At 47.8% G+C, this 13,350-nt stretch overlaps 2 protein-coding genes across 2 annotated transcripts; one reads left to right on the forward strand and one right to left on the reverse strand.

Annotated features, from left to right (window-relative positions):
- Nucleotides 1-256: 256 nt before the first annotated feature.
- Nucleotides 257-7,605, forward strand: CAP1 (CAP, adenylate cyclase-associated protein 1 (yeast)). The gene is made up of 12 exons (XM_009585084.1): nucleotides 257-364; nucleotides 803-903; nucleotides 1,397-1,474; nucleotides 3,362-3,505; nucleotides 3,602-3,687; nucleotides 4,231-4,336; nucleotides 4,444-4,621; nucleotides 5,289-5,476; nucleotides 5,675-5,798; nucleotides 5,902-5,984; nucleotides 6,536-6,679; nucleotides 7,044-7,605. Exons 1-12 carry the CDS (start codon nucleotides 271-273, stop codon nucleotides 7,125-7,127), a joined length of 1,410 nt encoding a protein of 469 aa, XP_009583379.1. The 5' UTR covers nucleotides 257-270; the 3' UTR covers nucleotides 7,128-7,605.
- A 1,538-nt stretch (nucleotides 7,606-9,143) lies between these two features.
- On the reverse strand, nucleotides 9,144-13,125 carry PPT1 (palmitoyl-protein thioesterase 1; the record flags this gene model as incomplete). Its single annotated transcript, XM_009585087.1, has 8 exons — nucleotides 9,144-9,407; nucleotides 9,717-9,788; nucleotides 9,996-10,094; nucleotides 10,610-10,700; nucleotides 10,793-10,895; nucleotides 11,716-11,786; nucleotides 12,084-12,211; nucleotides 13,016-13,125. Coding segments are annotated over 8 exons (797 nt in total), but the record flags the coding sequence as incomplete, so codon positions are not given.
- Between the last annotated feature and the right edge of the window lie 225 nt (nucleotides 13,126-13,350).

Genomic DNA, 13,350 nt, shown 5'->3' on the forward strand with positions numbered 1-13,350 from the left:
AAGACTATGTGGCCATTAAGGAGTGACTGTGGCAATAGAGAGTGGCTGTGTGCATGGCTGTTGCGTAATCCGAATGTCCCTGCTAATGTGAGGGTACCCTGCTGCCCAGCATCAGGGTGCAGAGCTAGGTAGAAATTACTCTTCTGGAACTGGTAGAGCTCGTACCAGACAGCTGATAAACCCTCTTCAATATTTGGTGTACAAGTTTCATACTGTCAGAGGATGCGAATAATTGTATTCTATGTGTGCAGGTTGTGGACAGCGGTAGATATGGAAAGATTGGTTGAGCGGTTGGAGAAGGCTGTGGAGCGCCTGGAGACGGTGTGCCAAGGACCTGGCATGTGTGGAGATGGCCCTTCCAAAGGTAAGGCCCAAAGCACCTCCCCAGCAGCGTCGCCCCACAGGAGTCCCTGTACTGAAGCTCCAGCCGAGTGGTGCGGCAGTGTCAGAAATCAGCGGTACTGTTGCAGAGCGGGCACGGCGTGCCAGTTAGATGAACTGGCTGTGCGCAGAGGGGATGTGAGTTTCGCAGCAGATACTGCGCAAATGCAGAGAGGCCTGTGGTTACCGTCCTGCTAAGATAAGGACTTCCTGTGGCTGCAGCACTTCCCTCGTCTGCGTTCAGCTGCGTGCTTCAGGCTGAGCCTCCTGCGTTTGGTCGACATGACCCAGGGGGAAGGTTCAGTGTGGAGAGGGTGGGAGGTGCAGCCCAGGAGCACAGTGCGTGTGTCTGAGTGCTCCCTGTTCAGGAGCCCACCCGGTGCATCTCGGTGATACCTGTGCTCTGGTTCCTTCTCTGCAGGAGTGGCTCAGTACGTGCAGGCTTTTGATGCCCTTCTGGCTGGCCCAGTAGCTGAGTACATCAAGATCAGCAAAGAAGTTGGCGGGGATGTGCAGAAACATGTAAGGACTCTCATTCTCCCTCCACTCTAAATAGATGCTGCTTGTTCTTCAGGGCTCTTAAGGGCCAAGTTCGCTGTCAGTGTTTGCATTCCTTTAGCGCTGTATTCTAGGATGTCCTTTAGCGCTGTATTCTAGGATGTTTATAATCCTCAAGGATTTGAAACAGATGCAGATGCCCAGATAACCTCCAGCAGGTTGCCACCTACACACACTATGAATCAAACCTCCTTCTTGAAATCGTTGTTGGTTAGGTGCCTAGCTCTCTTTACAGACTTCGGCGCGTGCCTTCAGGAGGCCTGTAAACTATGCAGCCCAAGAGCTGTTACAGTCTTATAAGTTTTCTCTGAGGATGGGTGTCTCCAAGAATATGTGCTTTGAGATCAGCATAGCTGCTTTCTTACAGACTAGGAACTGCAAGCAGCAGGAGCTTGAATGACTATTAGCATTACGCTGGGTACAAGGGAAGCTCTCTCATGTTTCTCTCTATTCTTAGGCTGAGATGGTTCATGTGGGCTTGATGAGTGAGAGGGCTCTTCTGGTGATGGCATCTCAACATCAGCAGCCAACAGAGGTAAGTCTGGGAAATCACTCATCAGAAACCTTGTATGCCCTCACCTCAGAGTTGGGGATGACTGCCACCGTAGGGGAATCTGGGCCGTTACAGTTGCTCCAAAAGAGGAACCGGAGGAGGACTGGAGACACTTGCATCCATGAGGTGGCACTTGCTGAAAGCGTGAACTGTTCTGGGTGCTCACCCAATACTGGGCAGAATTCCGGAGGGTTCTTAGAGCTGTGGAACTGGCATTTTCCAGTCATTAGAGCAAGAAGTTTTCTGTAGCTGTCAGAGCAGCTTGTGAGTGTCATCTCACAGCGTCTGTCTCGAGTTTCACCTGGCACCAATACTGCACAATCACTGTACCCTGAGATGCAACGTGCAGTCAGGAACTTGTCTGAGACAGGAGCCACAGTGGGATTTGCGTAGAGCGTGCTTTTCATTATGTGATGCTTATAGACTTTCAGGCATTAAACTCCTCTGAAGTATAACAGACACTTGTCTCTCTTGAATGGTCTCTGAATAATAGCTAGGCTTTTAGGATTGATTTGTTCTTAGCAAGTAATTTAACACTTTACCCTAGGCTGCTGCTTCTCAGCAGGATGTGTGACTGAGAATCTGATCCTGAATGCATTGGCTTTTCCCTGCTGAGAACTGTTTTTCCTGAGCAACAGGATCCCACCTTGCCTTTCTTTGCAGTTATTATCTGGCTCAGTCATGGCTTCTACTGTTACATTGTGGTAGCTGCATTTCCGTGCTGCTTTCCTATTCACTGCAAAATATATTTGCATCTTTTTCCCCAAACTCAGCATTGGAGGGTTATCTTTACCAGGCTTGCTGGGACACTGCTCTGCGTAGCCTCTAGTCTGAGAATCTGCTGACAAATTCCACTGACACATTATTTAAATAGAGGATTATGAACAAACAACAACCTTAATCTAGCGTAGGTCTTTGTGCAGATTGTCCTGCAGGAGTGTAGTCAAGCCTGGAGTAGCCTGTTTAAAATGCAAAATGTATGAACTCTCATTGCTTGTGGGAAGAAATTTCCCCATCCTGTTACTTGACAGTGGCGCTAGGCTGGAGCTTCTGAAAGTGTTGCCTGGCCAGTGTTCCTTGGAACCTCTCTATTTTCATCTAAACAGAGGAAGGGACAGCAAACGGAAAAGCCGAGGCTTTGAAAAGCAAGTTTTGCCCAAATTTGTCCCTCACTGCTGCCACCAGGAGGAGAATTTCTGATCTTAGAGGAAGGAAGAGTTGCCCAAGAGGCATCTCTGGAAATGTGTACTTGGCTGCTCTGCTCTGACCTCAGAAGACTTCTAAGCAATTTCAGTCAGCATTCCAAGTGAACAACACACAGAAACAATTTTTATCATCCAAATATTAAAGGCTTGGATTGACTTGAGAAGTAACTTGAATCCTGAAGTCCAGCTTGATAGGGTGAGTTGAGAGTTTGCTGCGACTCCGATTGTAATGCAGGCTGTAGATCCCAAACTGCAAAAACCTGCATGGCACCCCCTTTCTCTGAGGGTTTGTAAAGGAGAGGAAAAATCTGACAAACTGTCTTGGAACAAAAGAATCCAGGAAAGGCAAATGCTATTTCTGTCCTCGTTACTAACAAGCTTTGTCAGTGTCTCTTGGATTGAACATGAGTCACAGTTCTTGGCGTACTCCCATAGTACCAATCTGGTTGGGAGCTGTGACTTCAGCCCTGGAGGAGCTAGGCTGTGGGACCGAGCTCGGCTCGCAGGGAGGGCCAAGCCTGGACAGGAGCTGTAGCAGTAACTTGTGCCAGTTGGAATCTTCCTCCGAGTGACCATCATCTCAGCAGAGCCGCCAATGACAATGTGCAGACATTCCAGAGCAATACTAATGTTCTTAATTGTTACTGTCCCTCTTGTCCTACAGAATGCATTTTCATCGCTTCTGAAACCAATTTCAGAGCAAATCCAGACGGTGCAGAATTTCAGGGAGAAGAACCGTGGTAGCAAACTGTTCAATCACTTATCAGCAGTCAGCGAGAGCATCCCAGCCCTGGGCTGGGTGGCCATGGTAAGAACTCCAGTGGAAAGTGGTTTCCTTGGGCTGGTGGGAAAAGTCTGGCTCCCTGGTCGTTTGTTCCATGCCAATGTGTTCTTTCTTCTTTAGGCTCCAAAGCCTGGTCCTTATGTGAAGGAAATGACTGATGCTGCCATGTTTTATACCAACCGGATCCTCAAGGAGTACAAGGATGTGTAAGTTCACCTTCACTCTTAAAGATGTCATTGAACACAGCTAACTGGGTGTGTAGGGGCTACTCCAGCATCTAACCACAGCTGCCTTGGTCTTTAATTCATTCCTCTTTTTAAAGGCAGGGTATATTTATAAAGCCTCACTTAGCTGTTCTTTCTTGATCCTTAGGGACAAGATTCCTTGCATTCATGTTGCAGCTGGAATCTCTGGTAGCAAGTGTATTGCTGCTTGTCTCAGCATCATCTGGTGGTTAAACTGTTTCCCAGGGCAGCAAGTTGTATCTCGGGAATGGGTCTTGTTGGAAGTACTAGACTCCTGAATTGAAATGGGTTATAGTGCAGAGCAGGCCTGTGGCCTTCTGCCTGCAGGTGCAAGATTAATACTGAAGCTAGAACGCAGTGCTGGAGGTGTGAGGCTGCTGTGTTGGTCCAGCTGCATCCTGCCTGTAGGCTGAGAGGTGGAGAGATGCAAAGAACTGTTTGTAGTCCTTGGGTTTTAATGGCAAACGCACCTGCTCACTCCTTGTGATCTTCTTGTGTCCTCAGAGATAAAAAGCAAGTGGACTGGGTGAAAGCTTATCTGAGTATCTGGACAGAACTGCAGGCCTATATCAAAGAGTATCACACCACAGGGCTGACTTGGAGCAAAACAGTAAGTGCTGGCTACATCTGCAGGAGGTTCTTAGATGAGTATTGCATGATTATTGCAGCAGATACGGAGCTTGTGCAATTGCCTTTCCTCTTGCTGGCCTCTTACAGGGTCCCATAGCAACAGAAGGGGCTAACTCTCCATCCGCTCCCCCAGCTGGGGCTGCGCCTCCCCCACCAGGCCCTCCTCCCCCACCTGCTCCTGCCCCCACAAGCTCCAGCACAGATGATTCTGCCTCCCGCTCCGCGCTCTTCGCCCAGATCAATCGGGGAGAAGGCATCACCTCTGGTAGGTGGAAATACCTAGCGGAGGGGGGGCAGCTGCGAGCGAGAGTACTGTTGTGTTGTGAATCCTTGTTTTGCTGCTGTCCTTCAATACACCGGCTTAGAAAGTATGCTTCCAGTAACAAAAGACCATCTGGTCTGAGTATGAGGCTGGGAGCCAAAAGCAGCCCTGAGGCAGTTCATGGGGACAAAGGGAGCACATCTGAGTTCAAATTCTCGAATCTGTCAAGTGTAGCAATTCTAGCTGGAATGGAGAGAGTGAGCCCTTTGGTTGCCTGCACGTCTCCAGTACAACAGGTACAATTTTGCACCTATTCATATTCGCACAGAACTTACCCCTTTTTTGTGTTACCTGGTTAGCGTATCAGGACCCACATGAAACAAAGGCGAGGTGCTTGGCTCAAGGCTTTTTTCCAGCTGTGGAGTGGAAGAGCTGGTGCCTTCTGGTTCTACAGTACATTTTGTGTTCTCGTCAATATTGCATCAGTGTTTCTTGCTCCCTCTTTCACTTGCTGTCATTCATGCTTGCACTCAACTTAGGCCCAGTCTCAATAATTTATTTGCATTTTGAAAAATGGTATCATGATGATTGTTGTAATCACCGATGTCTGGTGTTTGTGAAACTGCATTCTCGGAGGAGAGCTGGATCTCAGGTTTGACTTCTCTTGCAGGCTTAAGGCATGTTTCAGACGACATGAAGACCCACAAGAATCCAGCACTGAAGAACCAAGGGGGTCCTGTTAGAAGTGGACCCAAACCTTTCACTGCTCCCAAACCAGCCTGTAATGCTAATCCCTCCCAAAAAACCTCTCCAAAGGCACCTGCGTTGCTAGAATTAGAGGGCAAAAAGTGGAGAGTGGTGAGTGCCTGTGTCGTCGGTGGGTTGGAGGGATGGGAGCTTTGCAAGGAAGGAGGGTCTCCTGAAGACCTTTCTTGTAAGAGGCACCAGCCTGAAGGTATATGCAGTTTGCTTTTAAAGGGCTGCACTGCCCTGCTGTTCACATGGATTAATTGGTCTGCCTTCCAAAAATAAAGTGTGTTTTCCCTGCCTTTTCAGGAAAACCAGGAGAATGCCACTAACCTGGTAATCAGTGACACAGAGTTGAAGCAGGTAGCATATGTTTTCAAGTGCACAAATAGTACACTCCAAATCAAAGGCAAGATCAACTCCATCACCCTCGGTAAGTGAAGAAACCCTGAAAAACTGCTTCTGCGTCCTGGTCTGTTTGCAGAAGGCTGAATCTCCAAAACCTTTCTGAGAGCTCCTCTGTCTTTTCTTTGCAGATAACTGTAAGAAGCTAGGGCTGGTGTTCGATGATGTGGTGGGCATCGTAGAGATCATAAACAGCAGGGACGTTAAAGTTCAGGTGAGTGTCTGCAACATGTTCTCTGCCTGCAGTGTGACTGATGTACTGTACAACAGGGCATCTGTAGCATCTGCTCCTTTGAGTAGTTTTATTTCCAGAACAGGAATGTGCATCTGTGGAGAACATTCATGAAACACCATCTGTCCTACTGCTCTGCTGCTCACCCTGCCCAGCCCTTAGGAAAGGGCTGAAATTTGCCTCACTGAGCTGCTTCAGGGCTCTAGATAAAAGATTAGTCTCTGTGAGGTGGGCAGCGCAATGTGACTGCCAAAGTAGAAGGCCAGCAGTAGAATCTACTCTGATTCCAGTTTTGGTATCTGATTTGGGATGGTCAGTTTGCCCAGCGTTCGCTGTAGTTTTGTTCTAAAGAGATCAAAACAAGAAATAACTTTGGATTTTTGCCAAAGGTGGGAGTACTTGAATCCAGCATGTCTGCGGCAGGGGGGTTGGAGTCAAACCTCTTGCCTTGAAGGCAAGCACAAAAGAAAAATGTTGTGGTTGCCCAGTTCCAGCTAATGCTCTTCTAACTGCTGCTTTGACCACCCTGCTAGGTAATGGGTAAAGTGCCAACGATTTCCATCAACAAGACAGACGGTTGCCATGTGTATCTGAGCAAGAACTCCCTAGACTGCGAAATCGTCAGTGCCAAGTCATCAGAGATGAATGTCCTTATTCCCACAGAGGGTGGTGACTTTGTAAGTGTTAAGTTTTGAAATCATTGTGGTCTGGTTGGGGTTGGGGATTCGTATTTTGAGCCCTGCAGGGAATGTCACAGTTACAATGAGGTCTGGAGGGACAATTCTAGCCTCTAGACTTGTAGGTTTTAAATGATGATCAGATGCTAAAACCAGCAAATCAAGTTGTTTGTCTTTACAGTGAGATACTTGCTGGTTTTTGAGTTTCTTCTTCCTCAGGATCTCTTGGGGACAGAACAGGCAGCATTTGTGGTACAGGAGGGGACATGTATCTAAGAAAAGAAATGCCTAAAGCAGTAGGAGTAGTTACTAGTCTTAGTCATAAACTGTTTTTTGACAACAGATTTCTATTTTTACCCTCCAGACTGAATTCCCTGTCCCAGAACAGTTCAAGACAGTGTGGAATGGTCAGAAATTGGTTACCACTGTGACGGAAATTGCTGGCTAAGCAGAAAAGCTCCAAGGCTCATGCCCTCCCCTGGCCCTGCTGTGGGACAAATCTGCTTTCAGATGATTCTCTTAGATTTCTTGTACCTTTCTGCTCTCAAACTGCTTCTCTTCTACCCGAGAGACACAGCTACCTGCCGTCACTGAAATACCTCTGGCTGGGGTTTGGTGTAGGTGGCGGGTCAGTTATCGTCCACATCTATTAGCAGGAAGGTGTAATTTTTTTTTTCCCTCCCCTTGTCCGATCTAACTGCACCAATTGATCAAGTCAGATTTTTGGTGAACTTCACAGCCGGTACTGGCAGTTGGCTTTCAGAGTGTTGTTCGGGTTTTTTTGTATTGCCTTTAAGCAAACTGTTCATGTGAGAGAGGAATGTTGTCCCCTTTTTAACAAGTAATGGTTTATGTCAGGGTCCAGAGTACCCAGTGGCTATGGCAAATGTCTCAAGAAGGTCCTGGAAGCTGCTAATTCCAGCTCTATGTACTAGTTGGTGGCATTACAGGACATGGGAATGGCTTTGTCGGACCAAAGGCTGAGGACCTGGGCCGTAGCATTCCACCCTGATTTCTCTTTCATCATTCCTACTAGCTCAGTGTATTTCTGATTGTGCCATGACAGGAGGCTTTATATTAATCAGTGCCACAGGAAGACTGCAGTGGAGTAACTGCAGTTACCCCCCCGAGAAGTCTGGCTGGTAGCTTGGAGCTGAGCACCTCTTATTCCATAAGCCCTCCACCCTTGCAAGGGAATCTTTGCCCCAGGGCTTCCTTCTCGGAGCAGCTGAACTCAGGTTCAGTCTTCTGGGACAGTTCTTCTGAACCTGTCCCCTTCTGCAGAGGAAGGGTCTCCTTCATTCCAGGGTCAGTAGTGCAGTATTGTAAATACCCAAGTTGGATCAAGTCGGTTCATCACTCTCTTCCTCATCTGCAATCAGTCCCCGTAAAGTGAATCCTCTCAACCTCCCCCTTCCCCTGTTGCTTTGCTCTTTACTTTGGTGGAAGCTTGCAGCCTCTGTTCCAGGGCCCTGGAGCAGAGTGATGGATCTAAGACACAGTACTGTACTGACCCATAAAGGGAGCTGCACGTGCTTTGACCTTCGTTTTTCCAATGCCTCGGGTGGCATAAGCATATCTTAAATGCATTTCCTCTGTAAAGTGTCAATGTTCTTTTTCTCTAGGACAAAACTTACAAAAAAATATGCAATTTTTTTATTTTGAGACTGTCCTGTGACTTGTACTCGTCTTCTCCTGAGGCTTGTGAAAAAACCTTTCTTATGTACTTAAGATTATACAGAAGATAGAATAAAGTTAATGCCAACTTGCTCACTACAATGGCTCTTGTTTACTCTTTGGGGGCACACAGGACCTCAGGTAGGACAAGATGCCCCTTGCTGCCTGACCTTGCCTAGACTGCTTTGAATACTTTCCCCATGGGGAAGTACAGACTTTCCTCAACTCCCCTTGAATCAAATTGTCAGTAGTTGTCAAATCTCACCTCTTTTTTCTTTTTTTAGTTGGTTAGATGTAAAGTTCTTTATTGATTTCAGTTGCTGTACAAAAGTGCATAAAACAAGCCGTTAGCTGAAAACTGTTGAAGCTGTTAATACCTGCTTAATTCAAACCCCTCCTTTTTCCCCAGGTACCCCTAAATTTGGCCCTTTTCCCCATCTTGAAGGATAGGCTGTAATATCTTTCCTCTGCATACAGCCATGTAAGTCTACTTGCTGATCCCTTTAAGAGATGCAGCATTCTTGCACTAGGGATTTCAGTTAATACTGCCATTGCATCCTGCGAGGAACAGGCGTCAGGGAAAACAAACCACTCACGCAGCTAATCATTTTGCTATCGCCAAGCGACTGGCACAGCTACAGCTCTGAGAACCGAAGTTCTGAGAACCAGCGTCTGTGCAGGATGGAGTGCTTCAGAGTTAGTGCAAGGCTCAGTCCACCCATACTGGAGTATAAATCCCCGTCTCTTACTGCAGTGTAACCGGTGCCATCTCTGCACATTGTGGCACTGCTGAGCTAAACCCCCTCTTTTTCCCCTTCCCTGGATCCCCGCAGGCTTGTACACAGAAAGTGCTGTTGCACAGTAGCAGCTGCATTAACTACAGTGGTAGACCCTTCCCCGTGCTCTCACAGGGTGCCTCCCCTTAGCTTCACTGGAGGAAGGGGAGGATCGTGGTGTAAAACCACTCTTCTGAGAAGTGCAGGTGATCCCCTTTCACCCCCAGAAACACCAGCTTTCCTGCTTTGTCCATCTCCTGCAGCCCCAGGCGATCCTGCAGAGAGAAGTATGACCATAGCTTCCTGGGGCCCTGCCACAGCCAAACGCTGGCAATGGCTGGGGAACCCGGCATGGAGAAAAGCACTGATGGTCAGAGACCGTTGTTGCAGCAGAAATGGCTGCAGACTAGAGGGGGTTCCACCGCCTTCCCAAACAGCTACTGGCAAGAGGAGGCAATGCCCCAGGAACAGCAGAGATGGTGAGTAGAGCAGAGCTGTGGGGTTTAGGGCTCCTCAGGGCCCCAGGGACACTACATTCTTTAGAGTAGAAATAGCAGAAACCCCTCAGCCACAGCAGAACGTACCTCTGTGTACAGCGAGGACTCCTTCAGCGGGATGGTCTCCTTGGCTTGGCCGCTTTTGTAAAACCCAAACCACTGTCAGAATAAAAACAAGGAAACAGTTGCTGAAAGGCTCTCAGGAGATAAGTAGGCTTTCACCAGCTTCTGCTGGAGACATGCTGCTGCCGACAGTGCAGTATAAGGCCTATGTTTGTCCTCAGCCTGCCCCTCGCCACCAAAGGACAAGCGAGGAACAAGCAAGCAAGCACCAAACCACCACTCAAAAGCAGCAGCCTGCCTCACCTCAGAGATCGGAGGGTCGACCATAGTATCATTAAGAAATTTCACCATCACAAACTTTTTCAGAGCCATCAGGTTTTTCTTGTACGTCTCATTGATGCCCTGGATGAAAGCAACAAACAGATCCAAGTCACTGGAAAGCCCACTGAGACAGGTTGGGGAAACCGCCTGCTCCAACTTGCCCTGCACCTGCAAAGGAAACCCTGGACTGCACCAGCCTAGGAGGCAGGAACGTGCGTTTCTGTCACCAGCCTCCCTTGGCTGTGCTCATGGCATTCAGCCTCATCTCCAGGCTGTAAAGAGGGGATGGGCCTCCCCTGTCTTCCCGGGGAGGCAGAGGATTTGCCCACTTGAATGGTGATGGGTGGACCGAGCACATGGCGTATCTACACCAACCACTCCACAAGAGTGTGGTGACATAGGAACTGCTCTGCCACGGACAAGTCTCATTCATAAATCTACCAGCGAAAACACTTTGTACACTCCTGGGATGCAGGGCAAAAAATGCTGCCCTTCAAACTCCAACAAAACTGCTGCCAGGGAGAGCTAACATGAAGGAACTCTCTGCTAAGGCTTCTGCTCTCCTGCTAGCATTTAATCACCAGCCAAGTCCTTACCCTCTCCTGATTTATGTCAGCCAAAAAGATGCTGTTTTTCCTGTAGTCCTCCTCCTTCAGAGGGTCATGCCAATACTCTGCTTGTACCAAGCTGGAGAAGAGAGAAACCAAAGGTCAGATCAGAAACCCAGAGCTGCTCATGTGGGTCCGGCCCCTGTCGTTGCAGCCTGATGAAATACTCACTGCTCTTGAACAGCTTGCGTGTAGGCGCCCAGATCCAGGGTCTTTCGGATCCAGTCACAGATATGGGAGCTCTCACCAGGACAGCGTGGAAAGCCGTACACGCCTGTGGTGTGGAAACACGTGTAACAACTTGGTGAGCCAAACTGAAATCCCTTAATCCCTCCGGCTGGTAAAGAACCACCCCCTTACAGAGCAGTAGCAAGAATTACCCAGGGAATCAGACAGCCTTTAATCCTGCAATCTCATTAGACAGCCTTCCTGCCCCGGGCACTACTACATACAAAGATAATGGATGATGTTCTTGAGCTGAGGGTATTGCTCTGGAGAATGGGGGCATGCAGACAAGCGGAATACTGTCCAGCTTGCCTGGTGTGTTCCCGGGAGGTCTCAGGATGGTTCCACTCAAGCCATGGAACTTCTCAGGGGAGACTATTTGAAATTCATTGCCAGCAACTCTTAACTGTACACCTCTTAAATTCCATTTCATACTGCCTCTTTAATCTACTGCAAAAAGCACCTCCTTTTCCTTGGGGCTTTAGCCTTCCGGATGCTTAAAATATCCTTGTGACCCAGAAGGTTTAGATTCACAAAGGCTTTCTCTGTGGTTAGAAATTTCTTCTCCCAAAACAACTAATCACAAGTGCTTCCAAAGTATATAAGAATTCTACCCAGACAGTAAGTTGTCTACTTACAAAGGTCCCTTCTCATTGCCAGTTAAGCAAGAACAAGACAGAAGATAACGTACTCGGCTAACAACTGGGCCAAAGCAGATCACCAGATTCAGACAGGAACAAAGGGACAGTTTAATTCACAAGAAAACAGTCAGTTTTTAGGAAGAGGCCAAAAAAAATCATTCCTCCTGCCAACAAGAGCCCCCCACCCTTCACAGTGGTTAGGAGGTACGATACTTAAGAGGACACTACCTTGGTGCTGCCCCCCAATGGAGATCAAATTGAGCATGGGAGGAGAAGGACACCTCTGGGCCACCGCCCTCCTGCGGAGAAAGATGAAGGAGCTGAGCTGGCACTCAGCATGCCCAGGCCACCAATTCTGGTTCACAGGCAGTGCTCAGCTCGTCACTGCGTGGGCTCGGGCACTTGGGTAACATCTGCAAAGAGAATTAACCCTTCCTGGTAGCGTTGGGCTACAGGCAAACACATTCTTGCCTTTGGAGCGCTCCTACCTTTACAAAGTGCTTTGTCAGTTTACATCTGCTTAGTACTTCAAGAGAGTTTTAAATCAGAACCTAAAACCCAACAAAAATCACAATGAAACAGAAGTGTAAACTTACAGGAACTGGCCTCCTTGGGAGAAGCCCATTGCGTTGTAGCCTCCTTTTAGGTGAGGGTCCTTCGCGAGTTGGCTGCACACCTCTCTCACTTGATCATTCACATTCATAAAGAAGCTGTTCTCCATATCCTGATGGATTAGCCAGATTAGAAAGTACAACTTGTACCTTTACAATGGTTTACGTTATTTTAATATCGATAAACAGATCGCTAACAGTTCTGCTTTTGAAAGAGGACCTAAACCTTCACAATATGACAGAAGTGAAATTCAAGTTTTGAGACTTCCCTTCATCACGTTTTTGTTCCTACTCTGCCTGGCAAAACTGTCTCATACGGAACAGTGACACTTCCCCAAACTTCTTGACAATTTGAGTCCCTTCAGATTTTGTGTGTGTGTGTATATATATAAAAAATAAAAATCTCAAACCTCACTCATCTTTTCCAGATCCCAGAAAATAACATACATTATCCTGAGAGACTATTTAAAGAAATTCTGTAGGGCTACACAAAACTGTCACAAAATATGAAGGTGCAGAATTCTGTATCTTTATTATATTGAAGACATATAGTGAATAAATGGTTGTAAATCAAAAAGGATGGCATGGGATAAAGCTCTGCCTTAAAGAGCACAGTATCTTATTGCATGCCTTTGTATTACCTGGAGTGGTGAGAGTGCTAATCAGTGGATTTGCATATTAATCCAATTTAGACTAGGGATTTGTTTATCCCCAGTTCTTTTCTGCAGGCATTATCTAGACTTTACTGGTTTCTACCTGTCAAAGCTGTTTACTTCACAAAGAAAAAAAACATTAGCAGGGAAAGCACAACATGAATCCTTGTGGAACCAGGTTAATAACAGACTGCAGTAACTATCGCACCTTCAGATCTGCACCACCCTGCCAAGCATAAATGCAAGTGAAGCAGAGTTAGTTACCTGTATCAGGTTGCTTCCAATCTTGAGAGACAGAACATAAATCCCCGGTATTTTATTCTCCACTATTTTCTTAATGTAGCCCATGCTTTGTGGATTGCAGCAACTGTCTCCTGTGAAAGGGAACACGGCGAAGCACCGTCACGCACAGCCGAGGCCCTCACCTCGCCGACTCCACAAGCATGACACCAGAACCCCCCTGCTGCAACGGGAGCGGAGTTGCCAACGCACACACGGGCGCGGGGGAGGAGAGTCAGCACCTCCCAGCCGCTGCAAAACCCGCAGCCTGGAGGAGGGGGCACCGGAGCGGGGCCGGGGGCGGCCTGCGAGCTCCCCTC

Source organism: Fulmarus glacialis, unplaced genomic scaffold, assembly GCF_000690835.1.
Source record: "Fulmarus glacialis isolate BGI_N327 unplaced genomic scaffold, ASM69083v1 scaffold18359, whole genome shotgun sequence".
In the NCBI taxonomy this organism is placed as follows: domain Eukaryota; kingdom Metazoa; phylum Chordata; class Aves; order Procellariiformes; family Procellariidae; genus Fulmarus; species Fulmarus glacialis.